At 37.3% G+C, this 20,934-nt stretch overlaps 1 protein-coding gene across 5 annotated transcripts in view; it reads left to right on the top strand.

The window, feature by feature from the left end:
• The window catches only part of LOC109574990 (general transcription factor IIH subunit 2), a 79,662-nt gene continuing 58,728 nt past the window's right edge, over positions 1-20,934 (top strand). The window contains exons 1-15 of one of the 5 annotated variants that reach the window (XM_070774565.1): positions 1-911; positions 3,719-3,781; positions 4,415-4,492; positions 4,814-4,850; positions 5,070-5,156; positions 5,808-5,858; positions 6,175-6,229; positions 12,197-12,302; positions 13,763-13,853; positions 14,044-14,131; positions 14,628-14,735; positions 15,220-15,283; positions 17,126-17,229; positions 17,786-17,888; positions 20,560-20,599. In XM_070774565.1, coding sequence (XP_070630666.1) covers positions 3,726-3,781; positions 4,415-4,492; positions 4,814-4,850; positions 5,070-5,156; positions 5,808-5,858; positions 6,175-6,229; positions 12,197-12,302; positions 13,763-13,853; positions 14,044-14,131; positions 14,628-14,735; positions 15,220-15,283; positions 17,126-17,229; positions 17,786-17,888; positions 20,560-20,599 — 1,068 coding nt within the window. In that variant the 5' untranslated portion in view covers positions 1-911; positions 3,719-3,725. The other 4 variants (XM_019983057.2, XM_070774567.1, XM_070774566.1 and 1 more) reach the window with 4 other exon arrangements.

Genomic DNA, 20,934 nt, shown 5'->3' with positions numbered 1-20,934 from the left:
GCAACGATGGAAGCCAACTGGCACTGGGAATCAGTAATGCTAATTTCCTCTAAAGACAACAACACCATTAAACAATAAGACCTTTTCTTCCGGGGATAAATAAAAGGAGCTGCTGATGGACGGCAGTTCCCTGAGCACCTATTTTAAACTGCAACCCTTTTCCGCTTCCCTGGTGGCTTTGATGGTAAAGAATCCGCCTGCAATGCGGGAGATGAGTTGGATCCCTGGATAGGTAGAGCCCCCAGAGAAGGCAATGACTAACCACTCCCGTATTCTTGCCTGGAGAATTCCATGGACAGAGGAGCCTGGCGGTCTACAATCCATGGGGTCGAAAGAGTCGGACACTACCAAGCGATAACACTTTCACTTTTCACTTTCCTCTTCCTTGCTTCATTTTTCTCTATGGCACTATCACTATTTGATACAGTATATTTTTCTTCACCATGTCATGAGGGCACGGATTTTTGTCAGTTTTTCACTACTATTTTCTCAGTACTTAGAACCGTTATCATTCCCAAAGTAGGTGCTCAATAAGTATTTGTGGCTTTTAGCACGGGCAGCAGAGGAGTTCCGGAAAACCGCTGCACTGCAAGTTGGCTCAGCTGAGACTGCCGCTGGGGTCATCCAGTCCTCAGATCCTGTGTGGACGGCTACTAGGCCTCCGAATTTCCAAGAGCGAATGGCCACCACCCTCCTGTCTCTTTGTGAATAGCGGGAAGGGTGCAGGAGGCGCTTCCCACACCCAAAGTTTGTACAAGGTTGCCGGGCCAGTGAGCGCCCGGCTCGAGCAAGCGCCACTCCCAGCAGTCGGAACGTTTGCGCGTCACTACCGCGCGCGGCGGAAGGACTTCGGCGGAGCACTTAGAACGGATTGAGCAGAACTTCCGGGAGAACAGAGCTCGGCAGGACAGGTAAGTCAGTGGTAGAGGATTTCCCAGAGCCGCGGCGGAGAACCGCCGCCTAGAAAGCAAGGTGGCGGGAGGGGCCTTCGCGGCTGGGAGCGGAGGCTGAATGATCCCGAAACGCCTCATAGGGAAGAAGGGTGTGTGGAAGCGTGTGGAGGAGAAGGAGAATTTCCGTCTATGAAGCTGCATAGAAGCATCTATTTAGGGCAGCAGTTTGGAGAGTGACTCTGTTTCCCTAAGGCAGGACGCAAATGCGGCCCTGGGTTTAGCTTGTGACCAGCCTCCATCTGTGTGGCCTCAATAGAGTTACCAACCTCTGAGCCTTGAGTTCCACACCTGAAAAGCAGGACTGTTATCACCCTTGCCTCTCTCAAAGCGCTTGGCAAGTTTAGCTGTGAGGGAAAGCTTCATAAATTGCGATGTTTGGTGCAAATCTCATTGTTTACATGTAACATTCTGAGCACATGTGAAGGAATCCCACCACCAGGCTTCTCCTGAGGGCAGTGGCTTTTCTGGAGTGGATTCCCAGCGATATTTGTAAGAAGGTGGACTATTCAGTCATAGGCAGTTGAAGATGCTGCTTAAGAGGTTACCAAGTACATCTTTCTCCAGGCGGCATAAATCCCTTCTCTATTAACTGCTTGCATTGTAAACATCCAGCTTCCCTTTGAACATCTGCAGTTATGAGGATCTTATTACCTCTGTCCTATCCCTGTAATTTCCCATTGCATTCAGTTCGAATTAAGAAATTCTTGTATGCAGTGAGCCAGGTGTTCCAGATTGCAGCTTCTGCTCATTGGTTCTCACGTTGTTTCTGAACTTTGAGGGAATTAAAAGTCATAAACTAAAAATAGTTTAAATATTGATGTGATGAACGGCAGTAACCACATCTTTAAGAATTTAAGCTTTTGATTTTTTATATTCACGATAAATACAAACACACCTCCATGGAAGATCAAAATGTTCAGTTTTGTCTCTGCATGGTGTGTTACTACACTCCATTAAGCCTATAAGGCACCAATATAAGTGTGTTGAGAAAGCACAGATGTCAAAACTAAGTCATTTCTTGTTATTTCAGGATACTAAAGTGGAACACCTGATCTCCTGAAACAATTGAATCCTCAGAAGTTTAGTAAACAATATCTGATTGTAGCAGGTGCCAAGAAAGCAGTGATGCCATAAAGGCAGTTTTCAATTTATCAATAGATTTTAATTCCAGAAGTTCATTTATAAAAGTCTACGTTTATTTGGATTTTTAAGTATATTTTTCTATAGAACAATGAATGAGTAGTGTGAAAATGAAAATGTTAGTCGCTCAGTCACGTCCAGCTCTTTGTGACCTCATGGACTGTAATCCACCAGGCAAGAATACTGTAGTGGGTAGTCATTTGCTTCTCCATGGGATCTTCCCAACCAAGAGATTGAGCATGGGTCTCCTACATTGCAAGCAGATTTTTTACCATCTGAGCCACCAGGGAAGGCCAGTGGAGAATGGGTCTTGGTTATTGTCCTTATCACAAAAATTAATCTTTTCCCCTGCCATTGATGGGATTTGTTTTGTCCTTAATGTCTTGGCACTTAAGATTCCTTTGATCCTTCATTTATGAAAGAAGGAAGTTGAAAGTGAGAATGTAAGGTGGAGAGGGAGATTCCATTGGGGAGGGTGGAGGTGTGAATGTGATGGGGTGTTTATTTCTTGGTTATGGTTAATAGAGCGGCTTCCTAGGTGGCTCAATGATAAAGAACCTGCCTGCCAATGCAAGAGGTGTGGGTTCAATCCCTTGGTGGGGAAGATCCTCTGGAGAAGGAAATAGCAACCCACTCCAGTATTTTTGCCTGGGAAACCCCATGGGCAGAGAAGCCTGGCGGGCTGTAGTCCATGGGAATGCAGAGTCCAATGTGACTTAGAGTTTAAACAGCAACAAATGGTTAATAGATGCCTCCCAACACCAATTTTGTCCCTGATTATTAAAAAAAGTGCACATTTATATTGAAAATATGAAAATACAGAAAAGAATAAACAAAAACCCAATCGTCCTTAATCCTAACATCCACTCAAAACCATTTCTCCTGTTTATTGAATTACTAAATGGTTCCGTTTTCTTTTAATAGTTGGGATTATAGTGTAGGTTTGCCATTGTATTATTTTAAAAAATTATCCTGGCTGTCCAATGGTTAAGACTCTGCCTTTCGGTGCAGTGGGTGTGGGTTTGATTCCTGGTGGGATAACTAAGGTCCTGTTTTCCATGAGGAGTGACCAAAAAATTTAAGATAGATTTTTAAAAATTAGGAGCCATAAACATTTATCATTTATGAATAAAGTAAATTTTATTAAAGAAGCTTGATTATGAAAAAATTCACACAGACACAAAGATGGAGAGGCAGTAAATGAATCACCATGTATCTATCACTCAGTGATAAGAAGTAGCAGTTGTAGCTCGTGTTGTTTCGTCTATTCCTGTACCCACTTCTCATAATTCTGTGGTTCTGTCCTGTGACACATCTTTAATGCATTTTTATTTTTTATTAATTGTAAAGAGAAGCTTATTTATATTGGTGCCAAATTTGAGCATAAATATTCACATTCTTTCTTGGGGATATGAAAAAGTTCCATGAGGATTTAAACATATTTGCATTCAACTACAATTATTGAATAAATTGCAAAGAATAATATGACTTTGCAGTCTGAGTTTTCTTTTTTTTGCTTTGTATGTTTATTTCCCTCTCTTTACTTTTCAAATTTAATTATATACATCTGGTGACTATCATCTTTAATAAATTCACAGTCTAATGACTTTTTTACAATATGTAAGGAACAAAATGGATGAAGAGCCTGAAAGAACTAAGCGATGGGAAGGAGGCTATGAAAGAACATGGTAAGTAGGGCATTATTACTCTCTCTTCCCTTTTAGATGTTGTTTTAGGTGTTTTTTTTTTCCCTCAACAACACTTTTGAAGTATATTTTGCACATGTTAAAATTCATCTGTATCTTATGTATAATTCAGCGATTTTTAGAAATTTTCAGGGCTGTGAAAACATCAACATAAACCAGTTTTAGAACATTTTTACCATTCCAATAATAACCCCTCATGTCCATATACAATTAATTCCATTTCCACCTGTAGTCCTAGGCAACCATTGATCTATCTACTTTCTGTCTTTTTAGATTTGCCCTTTCTGGACATTTCATGTAAATGTAATCATATAATATGTGGTCAGTTTTGTCTGACTTCTTTAACCAAACATGCTGTTTTTAAGTTCATCCATATTGTAGCATGTGTAAGTAATTCATTTCTTTTTATGCTGAATGGTATTCTGTTATATGTTTATGCCATATTTTTTATTCATCCTTTCTCCATTTGATGGACATTTAGATATAATTTTTGGCTGTTATGCATAATGTAGCTGTGAATATTCAGCTGCAGTTCTTTGTGTGGACATATTTTCCTTTCTCTTGGGTTAATAAAATTATAGCGTATCTTTTTAAACAATTAAATATTCCCTACAGGGAAATTCTTAAAGAAGATGAATCAGGATCACTTAAAGCTACAATTGAAGACATTCTCTTCAAAGCGAAGAGAAAAAGGTACGTAACCTTTGTGTGTGTTGCAGAGGTAAAATTCCTTTAAGGGTTTTTGTCCACCTCTGCCCACTGCCCAGTACTTGATTTGAGCTGTGTTTCAGAGAACCTCACTTACAGCCTTTTAAATAGCGAGGGTAGACCCAGCAACCTAGAGCCTCATCAGGGAAATTCATCTTCAGCGTTTTATCTCAAATACACATAATTATATGCATCCCGTAAGTTAATAATTTACTTCCCTAGAAAACTACACTTTAGTTGAAAAGTTGTAATGATCTTTCAGGTAGTATATGTTATTTCCTTAAAACCTTTGCATACTTTTAACAGGGTATTTGAGCACCATGGACAAGTTCGACTTGGAATGGTATGATGTTTTTCTTTTTCACTTTACTGCTACAGAACTAGTTTGAGTTACACAAACATTCTGGCTCAAATAGAATAAACTTTTTAAAGGAATATGTTAAAAATATACATGTAGAATATGTAAATGCTAAGTGCCATTTTTACTTGTTGGTCAAAAATGTATTTGAAAATTGTTTTTATTTATGTGTTTTGTTTATTTGGGGGATTTTATTTTTGGTAGATGCGCCATCTATATGTGGTAGTAGATGGATCAAGAACAATGGAAGACCAAGATTTAAAGCCAAATAGACTGACATGTACATTAAAGGTATACTAAAATTATTCTGATTTGTATTACCTGTGAGGAAGGCTGCTGAATTCCTAAAGAAATGTTTTTAAAGAATGCAGTCTTTTTTTTTTTTTTGAGGTAATGCAAACTATAGCTAAGTAGAAGTGCTACTCTGGATTACTTACCAAAATCGCTAATTATTTATGCTCTTAACTTCCACTCCATGTTAGGATCTTGCTTCGTCAGTTAGTCCTTTTCTTTATTGAATCTTCATTCTCCTTTGACTTACTTGAATTAATCTCCTCAGCTTATAAATAGATTCATATTATTCCTAACTTATTCAAGCCCATCTTCTGTTTTGCTCATTTTCCTGTTTGTCTTTTTTGAATCTTTTTCTTACTTAGATTGTTTCTGTCTTACTTGTCCGAATGGTTCCATCTTTTAAGGCTGAGCTTAAACCTGTCTCATCACTTACCATTTCAAATTCAATTTTATTTACTATTTTAATTTTTATATTTATTTAATATTTTTAAATGCATTATTTTATTTATTAATATCTTTACTACTTAATATTTTTGTAAGCTTAAAAATCATAAGAAATAATGCTTGATAAATAGATTTCACAAAACCTGTTCTCTGTGTTGTTATTTTGCTGTTACCTAGTTTTTTCTTTTTGTTTTCTTTAAACAGTTGCTGGAATACTTCGTAGAGGAATATTTTGATCAAAATCCTATTAGTCAGGTATGTAGATAAGTGATATAATTCAGAATTAGCATCCTGATATTATTGCCAAATATAATGTATTTTTTAAAACATTGGACATATGTTCTATCACTTAAGTGATTCAGATTGTGTACAAGTTACTGTGACACTTGTCAATGAAAAGCAAGATAACTCTAGAAGTTAAACAATATACAGTGAACTCATAGCTAAATTTATGTCAGAAGTTGTTCACATGTTACTTATTCCTTTTTAACTAGTCATTTATTTTAGTTACATACATTCTTATCAAGAAAAAGTAATTTAAGTTAATAATCATTTTTGTTTTTATTTTGAGATTGGAATAATTGTAACAAAGAGTAAAAGAGCTGAAAAACTGACTGAACTCTCAGGTATGCATAAAATTACCTTTTTCGCACTCAAGGACTTTGCTTTATTTATCTAACCTTGTAACCCTGTTCATGAGGTTGCCTAATAAGCAAAATGAAACCTTCCTTCAGGCTGTCTAGGTAAAACACTTTAAAAAAACTTCTGTTAAACTCTCTGTCTCTAAAATGGCCTGTTTCTTTAAAAATTTTAGTTCCCCAATCAGGGATTAAACTTGTACCCCCTGCAGTGGAAATGCAGTCTTAATTACTGGACCATCAGAGAGGTCCCTAAAATGAGCTGTTTTAAATTGAGTTCTGCACAGTGATGAATAGTATTATACTGGCTGTAAATGTTTATTCAATCATGAAAGTGTCGGGATAAAATTATTGTAATCATTCACAAGAGCCACTTAATCTTTTTTAAAAAATTATTTGTTTGTTTTTGGCTCTGCAGGGTCTTCATTGCTGTGCACAGGCTTTCTCTGGTTGCGGCGAGCAGGGACTACTTTCTAGTTGCAGTGTGTGGGCTTCCAGTTGCAGTGGCTTCTCTTGTTGTGGAACAAGGGCCCTAGGGCACGAGGGCTTCAGTGGTTGTGGCACACAGAGCTTAGTTGCCTGGAGGCCTGTGGGATCTTTCCAGGCCAGGGATGGAACCCTTGTCCCCTGTATGGCAAGCCAGACTCAACCACTGGACCACCAGGGAAGTCCCTAAGTAAGATGTCTGTCAAGTCTACATGACCCTCCTAGTTTATAGTCTCAGCACAAGCTCCAAAGAGGGTTCTTATTGACCCTGATTAAGATCTGCCCATCCGTGAGCAGTCAAGTGGCTAAGGGAATGAAGTATTTTGTTGGTAGGCCTGGATTACATGTCTCTGCTTGAAGTAGGATAGAAGTTCCACCTGCACCATGTTGTCTAAACTGGATTATTATATAGTGAGGGAAGGATGGTTCCCCTAAGGAAAGGATGTAGGGCCAACCCTCCCGCATGTTTCCTCCCCCTAGTTAATAATAGTATTCTGTGAGTGCCTGGGAGGTAATATGTACAGAGAGGAAAAATCCTCTGGAGATTCTTATAGGCCTCTTGAGAATACAAAAGGCCTATAACCCTCTTTTGCCCTGAACAGAATCACTGCAGTAAACCACACTGAGAGTAATGTAAATATACTTTTTTCCTATACTCATAACACAATAGGAGATTAAAAATTTTTTTGTATGGTGTGGTAGAAAGAAAAGTGGATAGACAGCCATACTATCAAGGTTTGACTACTGGTCCTGCCATTGGGTAGGCATATGTCTTTCAGCAAATCATTTAACTTGTTAGATTTGTTTCTCAGTTATGAAATGAAGGATTTGGACTTAGGTACTTTTCATTTCTAAAATTTATGATTCTAAAAACAAATACTTGCAATATATAGCTGACCCTTGAACAAGTTGAGTATTAGGAGTGCTGACCCTCTGTATAGTTGAAAATCTGCTTATAACTTTACAGTTGGTCCTCTGTTTCCGTGGTTCCACATCTGAGAATTCAACCATCTGCGCATCATGTAGTACTGTAGTATGTACTTAGTGAAAAAAATCTGCATATAAGTAGGCGTACGTAGTTCAAACACTTACTGTTCAAGGGTCCACAGTATATTAACTGTGGCAAATAGTTAATATTTTAAAACTTACTCGAGTAAATAAGAACACCAAGAAGTTCCAAATGAATGAATGGGCAAAAAATACACAATTCATACCAGAATAAAAAGGAATTAAACAACTGTTAAAAAAGAAAATTTAAACAAGCTAGTATTCAAAATACTAGTTTTGAATCCAAGTCTATGCCCTGACCAATAATGCTGAAGACGCTGAAGTTCAGCGGTTCTATGAAGACCTACAAGACCTTCTAGAACTAACACCCAGAAAAGATGTCCTTTTCATTATGGGGGACTGGAATGCAAAAGTAGGAAGTCAACAAACACCTGGAGTAACAGGCAAATTTGGCCTTGGAGTACAGATGAAGCAGGGCAAAGGCTAATAGAGTTTTGTCAAGAGAACGCTCTGGTCATAGCAAACACCCTCTTCCAACAACACAAGAGAAGCCTCTACACATGGACATCACCAGATGGTCAACACTGAAATCAGATTGATTCTGTTCTTTGCAGCCAAAGATGGAGAAGCTCTATACAGTCAGCAAAAAACAAGACCAGGAGCTGACTGTGCCTCAGATCATGAACTCCTTATTGCCAAATTCAGACTTAAATTTAAAAAAATAGGGAAAACCACTAGACCATTCAGGTATAATCTAAATCAAATTCCTTATGATTATACAATAGAATTGACAAATAGATTTAAGGGACTAGATCTGATAGAGTGCCTGATAATCTATGGACGGAAGTTCGTGACATTGTACAGGAGGCAGGGATCAAGACCATCCTCAAGAAGAAGAAATGCAAAAAAGCAAAGTGGCTGTCTGAGGAGGCTTTACAAATAGCTGTGAATAGAAGAGAAGCGAAAGGCAAAGGAGAAAAGGAATGATATACCCATTTGAATGCAGAGTTCCAAAGAATAGCAAGGAGATAAGAGAGATAAGAAAGCCTTCCTCAGCAATCAATGCAAAGAAATAGAGGAAAACAATAGAAGGGGAAAAATTATTTTCAAGAAATCTTCAAGACAATTAGAGATCCCTTCAAGAAAATTGGGAGAAGGCAATGGCAACCCACTCCAGTACTCTTGCCTGGAAAATCCCATGGAAGGAGGAGACTGGTAAGCTGCAGTCCACTGGGTCACTAGGAGTCAGACGACTGAGCGACTTCACTTTCACTTTTCACTTTCATGCACCGGAGAAGGAAATGACAACCTACTCCAGTGTTCTTGCCTGGAGAATCCCAGGGACAGGGGACCCTGGTGGGCTGCCGTCTATGGGGTCACACAGAGTTGGACACAACTGAAGCGACTTAGCAGCAGCAGCAAAAAAATTAGAGATACCAAGGGAATATTTCATGCAAAGATGGACTCAATAAAGGACAGAAATGGTGTGGACCTAACAGAAGCAGAAGATATTAAGAAGAGGTGCCAAGAATGCACAGAAGATCTGTACAAAAAAGATCTTCATGACCAAGATGATCACGATGGTGTGATCACTCAGAGCCAGACATCCTGGAATGTGAAGTCAAGTGGGCCTTAGGAACCATCACTACTAACAAAGCTAGTGGGGGTGATGGAATTCCAGTTGAGCTATTTCAAATCCTAAAAATGATGCTGTGAAAGTGCTGCACTCAATATGCCAGCAAATTTGGAAAACTCAGCAGTGGCCACAGGACTGGGAAAGGTCAATTTTCATTCCAATCTCAAAGAAAGGCAATGCCAAAGAATGCTCAAACTACTGCACAATTGCACTCATCTCACACACTAGTAAAGTAATGCTCAAAATTCTCCAAGCCAGGCTTCAGCAATTCGTGAACCGTGAACTTGCAGATGTTCAAGCTGGTTTAGAAAAGGCAGAGGAACCAGAGATCAAATACCCAACACCAACATCCACTGTATCATCAAAAAAGCAAGAGAGTTCCAGGAAAACATCTATTTCTGCTTTATTGACTATGCCAAAGCCTTTGACTGTATGAATCACAATAAACTGTGGAAAATTCTGAAAGAAATAGGAATACCTGACCACCTGACCTACCTTTTGAGAAATCTGTATGCAGATCAAGAAGCAACAACAGACTGTTTCCAAATAGGAAAAGGAGTACGTCAAGGCTGTATATTGTCACCCTGCTTATTTAACTTATATACAGAGTACATCATGAGAAACGCTGGGCTGGATGAAGCACAAGCTGTAATCAAGATTGCCAGGAAATATATCAATAACCTCAGATATGCAGTTGATACCACTCTATGGCAGAAAATGAAGAAGAACTAAAGAGCCTCTGGATGAAAGTGAAAGAGGAGAATGAAAAGGTTGGCTTAAAGCTCAACATTCAGAAAACTAAGATCATGGTATCCAGTCCCATCACTTCATGGCAAATAGATAGGGAAACAGTGGAAACAATGGCAGACTTTATTTTGGGGGGCTCCAAAATTACTGCAGATGGTGACTACAGCCATGAAATTAAAAGATGCTTGCTCCTTGGAAGAAAAGTTATGACCAACCTAGACAGCATATTAAAAATCAGAGACATTACTTTGTCAACAAAGGTCCATCTAGTCAAGGCTATGGTTTTTCCAGTGGTCATGTATGGATGTGAGAGTTGGCCTATAAAGAAAGCTGAGCACCGAAGAATTGATGCTTTTGAACTGTGGTGTTGGAAAAGACTCTTGAGTCCCTTGGACTGCAAGGAGATCAAGCCAGTCAATCCTAAAGGAAATCAGTCCTGAATATTCATTAGAAGGACTGATCCTGAAGCTGAAACTCTAATACTTTGGCCACCTGATTCGAAGAACTGACTCATTGGAAAAGACTCTGATGCTGGGAAAGATTGAAGGCGGGAGAAGGGGACGACAGAGGATGAGATGATTGGATGGCATCACCGATTCAATGGACGTGAATTTGAGGAAACTCCGGGAGTTGGTGATGGACAGGGCAGCCTGGTGCGCTTTTGTCCATGCCGTCGCAGTTGGACATGACTAAACTGAACTGAGTATTCAAAAAAAGGGCACACTCAACAACATTTTCCATGTTTTAAATGAGCACAATGAAGTTTCAAAAGCAATATATGGCTTGTTGAACCATGGAGAAACTGATACTTTTAGTACTGATAGTCTGGTTAATTTGTTCAACATTTTCTGGAAAAGAGCCATAAAAATGTTCCATAAGAGAATTACCTGGTGATCCCGTTGTTAGGATCCCGCACTCTGGCTGCCAAGGGCCTGGGTTCAGTTCCTGGTCAGGGGATTAAGATGGCTAAAGCCTTGAGGCACAGCCAAGGGGAAAAAATAATGTTCCTTGGAGTAAGCTTAGGAAATGTTATGAAAGAAGAAAAATTGTCAGTCTACAAATATTCTGTTTGCAACAGTATGTATAATAGTGACAAGTTGAAACTAATTTAAATGTTCACTGGTATGGGGATAATTTGCTGTATGATAAATTCGATGTTTTCGTTATCGTTAAGTAATATGAAAACAGTGATGAAATAGGAGGAAAGGTCTGAAGAATACCATATTTTATTGAACCTCAGATTTTATTGTTTGTAAGATACCTTTATTTTATGAGCTCTCAAGAAGGAAACACTCTGGCATTTAACCTTTGACACAGTGTCAAATGACATGTGAATTGTTCATACCAGTTTCTTGGTGGTTTGACAGGTCTCAATTTTTGGCGGTTTCTCTTCCTTTCATTTATATTGCTTAGCATGAATTAGACAGTCTTTTCAGAGGCCATTCCAATAACAACATAACACAGTTTTGTCTCTTTGTGGAAATCCTTTCTTAGGTCTTATAAAGTGGTTGTTTTCTCCCCCTGCAGAAAAACATGGAAGTGTAGGCATTCTTCCATCAATGAGTTTTTGCTTCCACTAACAAATTTGCACCTTACTGTTCTGTTCCATGCCTTTCTACATAAAAATATAACCTTTTGTATAAACTTAAAAAAAAAAACACTTTAAATAGAAATTAATATGAACAGCACAAACAGTGCACGTGTTGCGGTTGGACCAGCAGCGTAGCAATAGCGTGCACAGGAGCAGGCAGTGGAAGACACATCGTGATTTCAGAGATGTTAAATGTGAACATATGTTAGTATTAAAAATGATGAAATAGGAAATATGAAGAGTAAAAAGTTTTACATTCAATTTAATATTATTAAAATGTGTTGCTAAAAGACAAAAAGATTATTTGTATTTGAGTTTTTCAATATGAGTGAGACTTTATAACGTTTCTGGTAAAAGTGCATCTTGCTAAAACTGTAAATCAAAGGGATTCTGTTTAACATCATAAATATGTAAATTTGCAAGAAAGGTAAATTTCCATAGTGTATATATACATTTTATTAAAAGATATTTTCCATTTATATTTTAGGAAACCCACGGAAACATATAACATCTTTGAAGAAAGCTGTAGATATGACTTGCCATGGAGAACCATCTCTTTATAACTCCTTAAGCATGGCTATGCAGACTCTAAAGTTAGTGTTTTACACTTGTTGTTTATAATTTATTTCAACATTTTTTGAATGAGTTAAGTTGAAATGATAATGTTAATATGCATCTCCGTAAACCTAACTATAATGAAATTGTTATTAAGAGAAACACGTAACATTATTTATAGTGTATAGTATGATGTTGGTTAATAATTTTGATTTTACATTTTAGTTGCTGAGGTATATCCTTAAAGATTTTGGAAAAATATAATTAAAGATGTAACAATATTACTAGTGGAGAAGAAATAACGATGAAAAAATTTTTTATTGAAAATTGATTATATGTGGAAGTTAATATGGTATAATAACTGAGTTTGTTGTATACTGGTTTTTGTTAACTAATTTTATAATACATCTGTAAATTAATAATACCACTTTTCTAGCAGTTTTAACTATGTAGAATATAGCTAAAACCCCAAAGAAAGTATTCAGTATAGTTAAAGCTTATATATTTTATCCTTAGATAGTCTATCCTGACTCAAATTTTTATACCTTTAAATAATAGACTTTTTTTAGGTTTGAAGTAGTTGAGGAGGTAACACACACAATGAAGGTAGATACAATAGCAATATCCACAGTAAAAACTGAGCCTAACAATGAAAATTAAAGCAGGAAAGCTATAAATAATTGATAACATTGCACCAAAAAGCATAGATATCTCTGTTTAGTTTAGAGGAGAACGGTTCATCATATCTTAAAATCCTGTAAGCCATCATTTAATTAAATGGTGGTGGTGGTGCTCAGTCATGTCCAACTGTTTGCAACTCTGTGAACTGTAGCCCACCAGGCTCCTCTATCCATGGAGTAGTCCAGGCAAGAATACTGAGTGGGTTGTTATTTCCTGCTCCAGAGGATCTTCCCAGCCCAGGGATCGAACCCGTGTCTCTTGAATCTCCTGCTTGGCAGGTGAATTCTTTACCAATGTGCCACCTAAATGGTACACAGTCATTTATGAGTATTATGACAATCACCATGAGGTTAAACTGTAGTCTTTAAAAAAGAAGTATGTTACTACTATTTTCAGGCCACATATATGTACCTTAATGTTGATTCATATGGTATTGTCATACTTTCTAATATACACCCTTAGACTTTGTATGAAACCAACCTGTTAGAACGTAAGGTGCATGATGTCAGGAACCACACTGATCTTATCACTTTATCCTTAGAACTTGAAAGAGTATTCAGTAAATATTTATTGAATGAATAAATGAATCAGTGAATTATTTTTGTGTGTAGCTAATTTTAGAAAAACTGGTGTTAAGGTTTTTAGAGTATACTCACAGTTCATTCCTTTGTAATGTTGAAACAGACAGGGTTGTTGTGTAGTCTGTTTGTAAACCATGTGTACTTTTTTGTATCTGTACTAGTCTTAAGGTTTTTTTAATTAATGTAATTTATTATACTTATTTGGAGTGTTGTTTTTTTTTTTTTCCTTTTTTTAGACACATGCCCGGACATACAAGTAGAGAAGTCCTAATCATCTTTAGCAGCCTCACAACCTGTGATCCCTCTAACATCTATGATTTAATCAAGGTAGAACCAATAATTTCTTCATAATCAAAACCAGTTACAGCTCTAAAGACAATTCTTTAGAGTTCTCTAAATTTATTACTAGACTTCTCCAAGTTTATTACTAGTTTTCAGAGCATTCTATTTATCAAGCATATTAATTATTCTTTTTTTTCTTCCCTCAAAACTCTCCATTTACTTGGATTTTACGAAGAGTCTAAAGGCAGCTAAAATCAGAGTGTCTATTATTGGATTGTCTGCAGAGGTTCGAGTATGCACTGCACTTGCTCGTGAAACTGGTGGTATATATCTAGAATCTTCAATATTTACTCATAATCACTATGTGAAAAGTAACAATTTATTAGTTAAAATACTTTTATTGGTTTTTTAAAGCTGCTAAATTTAAATTAGTGTGTGTCCCAAAGTCCAAAATGTGGGTAGTCATATTAAATATATCACCAGTTGTATAACCAATGCAAGAAATTTTTAGTAGTTATGCCAGTGTTTAGAGGAACCATTATAACTACTGGAAAGCTGGAAATTTTACTATGTGTAACACTTAGTGAAAATCTTGTTAATTGGCTTTAATTAAACTGAAAATTACAGTTATTGTCAGTGAAGTCAGTTTAGAGATGTTATTTAAATAAATATTTTGAAAAATGGTAATTTAACATAAGCATTTATTTTGAAAATGAACATTTTTAGATGGTAGAACATTTACAGAATCATATAGAAATTACAGATCATTCTTATGTCTGGAAAGCTCATGTTTCTTTTCTTTTATTCTTGTCTTGCTAGGCACGTACCATGTTATTTTAGATGAAAGCCATTACAAAGAATTGTTAACACATCATGTTAGTCCTCCTCCTGCTAGCTCAAATTCTGAATGCTCACTTATTCGTATGGGTAGGTGTTTATTTTGTGTTATTTAATTAAATAAAAATTTATATGAAAAATAAAGTACATAGGTTTGGACATTCCAAAATTTTAAACAGAAGTATGTTCTTATATAAAGTGAAAGTAAACTATGTCATGGACTCCTCTGTTGTGTCAGAAAGTATTTAAGAATTGCATTTTCTTTTTAAAATGTAGTATGTGTTATGTATTAAGTGTTGTTAAGTTAGAAAATATGCATATGAAACTTTAGAATCTGAGACCATATGTATGGACATATGGTCCTCCACTTCCCCCGTTTTACTCCGCTATTAATTTTTCTTCTAACTGGAAATTGCTGTCAGTTTGACCATGCTCTAATAAATGTACAAAAGACAGGAAAGAGAACTTTTGGACAACTTTGTAAGCTTTCTGGTAGGAACATTTTTAGGTTTCTATTACTAGAATTTTTCTATTTCCTTGGGGGAGAAAAAGTAATATATTTTCTTCCATAAAGGATTTCCTCAGCATACCATTGCCTCTCTGTCTGACCAAGATGCAAAACCCTCTTTCAGCATGGCGTAAGTAAAAACCTTAAAACTGTTTATGATAATGTTTTTACATTGTTAATTCCTTCCTATAAGTTACAAATTAAAAAGATAGGCTTGAAATGTAATGACTTTTGTAGACAATTACTTTCTATGTAGCTGTAAAAAGGAGAGATAACTATATATACTCCTGTAATATTACTGGCTAAAACAGCAGGGTAGAGAAAAGTGTGTCATATGCTACCGATCATCTAACAAACTGTGGAAAATTCATAAAGAGATGGGAAGACCAGATCACTTTACCTGCCTCCTGAGAAATCTGTATACAGGTCAAGAAGCAACAGTTAGAACCAGACGTGAAACAATGGATTGGTTCAAAATTGAAAAAGGAGTACATCAAGGCTGTATATTGTCATCCTGCTTATTTAACTTATATGCAGAGTACATCATGCGAAATGCTGGACTGGATGGAGCACAAGCTGGAATCAACATTTCTGGGAGAAATATCAACCACCTTGAATCATTAGCTGAGTGTTGATGTGTACATTCCTATCAGGACACTCCTGGAGGCCAGAGAAAGAAGCACGGAGTGGAGCAGCAGAACAGTCCCTAGAGCTCACGTGGGCAGGGAACGGCTCATTCCCACCAGTCAGTGTGGAAAGGCCTCTTAATGTCACAGGCATTGAATGGAGTCCACAGTAATGAAACCGAATTTACCCTAGACTAGCAGCTGTTCTGGACAGCCAGAAAACTTAAAAGCAAGTTTTGGCATCAAACTATTTGCTTAAGTGTATTTTGGAAAAAGAAACACAACATATTTAAATCAATACAAAAAAAAAATCCGTCACCAAAAGCACAGCAAAATTCACAGTATCTGGCTGCCAATCAAAAATTACCAGTCATGCATTATAGACAGAGAATGAACTCATGGTTGCCAGGGGGAAGGATGGGGAGAAGAGATAGGAAGTTTGAGATCAACGTGTACACACTGCTGTATTTAAAATGGATAACCTACAAGGACCTACTGTATATAGCATAGGGAAGTCTGCCTAGTGTTACGTGGCAGCCTGGATGGGAGGGGAGTTTAGGGGAAAGTGGATATGTGTATATGTATGGCTGAGTCTCTTGGCTGTCCAGCTGAATCTATCACAACATTGTTAATCAACTATGATATAAAATGTTTTTTAAAAAGTTTACCAGTCATGCAAAGAAGTAGGAAAATATGACCCATAACAAGAAGAAAAATCATAGAATGGGAACATATTCAGAAATAACACAGTTGTTAGTAGGTAAGGTGTTAAAATTATTGTAAATGTATTCTGTGTGCTCAGGAAAATTAAAGAGTACATGAATTTGATAAGAGATAGGGAGGATAGAATAAAGACCCCAATCACATTTCTAGAGATGAGCAATACAGTGTGTTAGGTGAAAAATATACTAGATTAAGATTAATGGCAGTGAAGTGAAGGGAAGTGGAAGTTGCTCAGGACTCTTTGCGACCCTGTGGACTATACAGTCCATGAAATTCTCCAGGCCAGAATACTGGAGTGGGTAGCCTTTCCCTTCTCCAGGGGATCTTTCCAGCCTAGTGATCGAGCTCAGGGCTCCCGCGTTTCAGGCAGATTCTTTACCAGCTGAGCCACAAAGATTAATGGCAGATTAGTCACCAAAGAAGAGAAGTGAATTCAAAGACATTAATAGAAGCTATTCAAAACAAAACAGAGGAAAAGACAAATGTGAACAGAGCATAAGTGAGCTATGAAACAACTTAAAGGTTTTAAAGTTACAGTGGCATCCCGTGTTTTGCTTTACCTGCTCACATCTTTGTATATCACTTTTTAAAAAGTAATATTTCCTCCCCCTGCCCCGCAACAGGCATCTGGATAGCAACACTGAGCCAGGACTTACATTGGGAGGCTATTTCTGCCCCCAGTGTCGGGCAAAGTACTGTGAGCTTCCTGTCGAATGTAAAATCTGTGGTAAGAAACCAACTGTTCATTTTCTAGTAAATTAATATTGGATAACTTCTTACCTATATTGCTATTAAATATAAATATTAAGCTCTGCTTATCTTTCTGGATTTGATCTATTAAAAGAGACATAGGCTGTTTTTTTCATTGTGTGCCTAGTACTTCATTTTTAAGAATAAACATGGCATTATGGATGTTTCCTGGTTCTCTTTCCAGAAAAACTGTGCTCTTTAAAGACAGTGCAGTAGATCTAGTTGACGTTTTTGCTTCTCTTCATGAAATAAATACATATGAGAATGAAGAATTAAAATAATAGAGTTGTAGAACTTTATTTCATTTACAAGTAAGCACATGGGCCAAGAGAGATCACGTACTTAGTGACAGAGCTAAGACTCCATCTTGGAGTCTCCTTTTATGGCCACTGATTAACTAAGAAATGAATAACTGCAATCCTAGAAAAAAACAAACTTGAAAATATTTAGCCTAAGTTATATCATCTGACATTTCAGCCATCATCTTTGTGAGGTTTGGGTTACTAAATATGTCTTTCTGCTTTGTATGTTAGGTCTTACTTTGGTGTCTGCTCCCCACTTAGCACGATCTTACCATCATTTATTTCCTTTGGATGCTTTTCAAGAAATTCCCCTAGAAGAACATAATGGAGAAAGGTATATGAGTTTTGATTAATTTATACCTGTTTCAAGTGGTAAAGTTATATCCAAATATGTTGTTATTAACACTACATAAAAGAGTGTCATTCACTTGGGCAAGATTATTGCTACTACAGAAAATGAGATGTAGAATGCCTTGTTTATGACTGAAATGATTGAACAGACCTGGATCTCCAGAAACCTATTTCCCTGACCCCAGCTATATGTAGCTGGAGTGGTGGTGTGTTGGTAAATCAGCTCTCCAAAAAGAAAAAAAAGGCCCTGACTTGTAGCATTTGTTGATTTCTGTCGTATAAAACTGGAAGATTTATCCAGGGAGCCTAATATCAAAATAATGTAAGAAATAAAGAAAAGATATAAGATGGGAAAGAAATATTCAAGGATAATTTCTACTATTGAAGGAGAGAATTTTCTGGATGGAAAGGAACTGTCAAGTGCTTGACATATTGAAGGCAAACAGACTTGCACTAACATGTATCACTGTGAAATTTCAGAGTACACTGCAGCAGAACATTAGCCCTGAACATTTCTATAGAGGGAGAATGGGGTCACATGACCTGGAATTAAAATTGTTTGGCTTCTGGGACTTCACTGATGGTCTTGCAGTTAAGACTCCACGCTTCCACTGAGTGGGGTACAGGATTGATCTCTGGTCAGGCGATGGCACCCCACTCCAAAACTCTTGCCTGCAAAATCCCATGGACGGAGGAGCCTGGAAGGCTGCAGTCCATGGGGTCGCTGAGGGTCGGACACGACTGAGCGACTTCACTTTCACGCATTGGAGAAGGAAATGGCAACCCACTCCAGTGTTCTTGCCTGGAGAGCAAGAACGGGGGAAGCAGGGACCGGGGAGCCTGGTGGCCTGCCGTCTGTGGGGTCACACAGGGTCGGACATGACTGAAGCGACTTAGCAGTAGGAGCAGCAGCAGGGAACTAAGATCCCACATGCTGTGTGGTGCAGCAAAAAAAACCCAAAACATTGTTTGACATCTCGTGAACAGCACTGGATGCTGACATGGAGCAATTTCCTTCAAAATTTGGAGTGAAAATTATTGCCAACTGAATTGTATACCCAGCCAAGCTACTGTTTAAATGTAGGTAGACTAGAGACTTCCTTGGCAGTCCAGTGGTTAACACTCCACGCTTCCAGTGCAGGGAGCATGGGTTCAATCTCTGGTTAGGGAGCTAAGTTCCTACATGCTGCATGGTTTGGCCAAAATATATATATATATATATATATATATATATATATATATATACACACACACACACACACACACACACACACACACAGGTAGAATAAAGGTATTTTCAGATTTGTAAGGTCTCAAAAAGAGACTTGCTTGGGAAGCTGTGGAAGAGATGACTCAAAGGAACTGAGAATGAGAATGAATGAAAGAGAATAGGAATATTTATCTAATCAAAAGTGGCTAAAGCAAACTTGTAAGATGAAGTCCCAGAATGACACTTATTTGTCAGATACGGAGAATAGTCAGTCCAGTTTGGAAAACGTCAGAATGCTCCAGGAGAGGTGTCACCAGAAGATGGAAACTATAGAATTCTTGATGTAGCTGAACATAACAATAGGGTATTTAGGCTTCTCAGGAAACGGTTGGGGCTGAGTAATTAGAACAAATAAGCTTATGAATAACATACTTATTAACTCCAGGAAAAAAATGTATTTTACAGAGAGGAAAAGTTGTATGGCATGGCTCAGCTGAATACGTCTATATAGTGATGATAAACTAAATATTTAATATTGTTTCATCTGGAATGATTTAGCTACAAAGAATTGAGAATGGGATTTGTTATGTGTGTACTGTATTGTATTGGTTCAAGATGGTTGAAAGAGAATTAAAATCTCATCTTCCATAGTGGAAAGTTCATAGCCAATGCCTATGAAAAGACCAAGAGCTGTGAGCATAGGTAACTGTCAAACAGTTAAAATTTTTGAAAGGATTTGCTCTGTAAATGAAGTGAGGGGTGGGTTGGGAGGGAACTGATCTTTTTTATATTAAGTTTGGAGAACTTTTAATTCTTTAAACCGTTCCTTGAAAATTAAGCCCTTAGGCATCCATTTTTGCCATAAATTAACCCCTCTCTGTTCATTTGGACTTGTTTCAGCTGTCTGCTATCTTTGGGAAAGTTGAAAAATAGTCATGAAAATTGTTTTCTCTAGAATCATAGTTGAGAAAGCATACTCATATTTAACCTTGATGTAAATAAGATTAGTTTGAGGAAAAATTTAAGCTATCAGATAACCTTAGGGTATAGTGTGGAATTTTCTTAAATTACTGGTATTCTTAATTATTTCTCCTAAAAATCATGCCTAAAGATAATTACAGTTGACCCTTGAACAACATGAATTTGAAATGCAAGGGTCCACTTACATGCATTTTTTTCTGTAAATACATACTACAGTACTACATGTTCCATAGCTGGTTGGATCCTCTAATGTGAAACTACAGCTATGGAGGGTCAGAGGGCCAGAGAGCCAACTGTAAAGTTACACTCAGATTTTTAACCTTGGGGGTTGACAGCCCTAAACTGCCTGTTGGTCAAGGGCCAACTGTACTTACTAATTAGAGAATTCTTGTTATTGAGATTTTCCTGAGCTATTTTAATGAGTAAATTCTTAACAAAATGATTCTTAAACTTTCTTTTTCAGGTTTTGTTATGCCTGTCAGGGGGAATTGAAAGACCAACATGTAAGTTCATGTGCTTTGTGAATATTAATTATTGTACAATAAATACTGAAGAAATGGTATTATAAGTTTTCAATAGATTGTTGAAGACCAAGCTCAAATCAGGTTATTCCTCAGAAGTATAGCAGTAGGTGGAGATTAAATGGGAGCTATTACAGACAGTTGTTTTACTTTGTCTTCAGTTTGCAAGCTAAACTGCATTTTGCTTGAAAGTACTAAAAGTTTTTTCTCTTTTTTTTTTAACTTTAGGGTCTCATTTTTTACTTTTTACTTTATTTTACTTTAGGCTCTCATAACTTATTTTGAAGTTACCATTTATGGTGGCCTCAGATCTTAAG

The sequence above is a fragment of the Bos indicus genome, chromosome 20 (assembly GCF_029378745.1).
Source record: "Bos indicus isolate NIAB-ARS_2022 breed Sahiwal x Tharparkar chromosome 20, NIAB-ARS_B.indTharparkar_mat_pri_1.0, whole genome shotgun sequence".
Lineage (NCBI taxonomy): Eukaryota > Metazoa > Chordata > Mammalia > Artiodactyla > Bovidae > Bos > Bos indicus.
The sequence above is the reverse complement of the archived record's forward strand: the minus strand, read 5'-3'. Positions and strand labels throughout refer to the sequence as shown.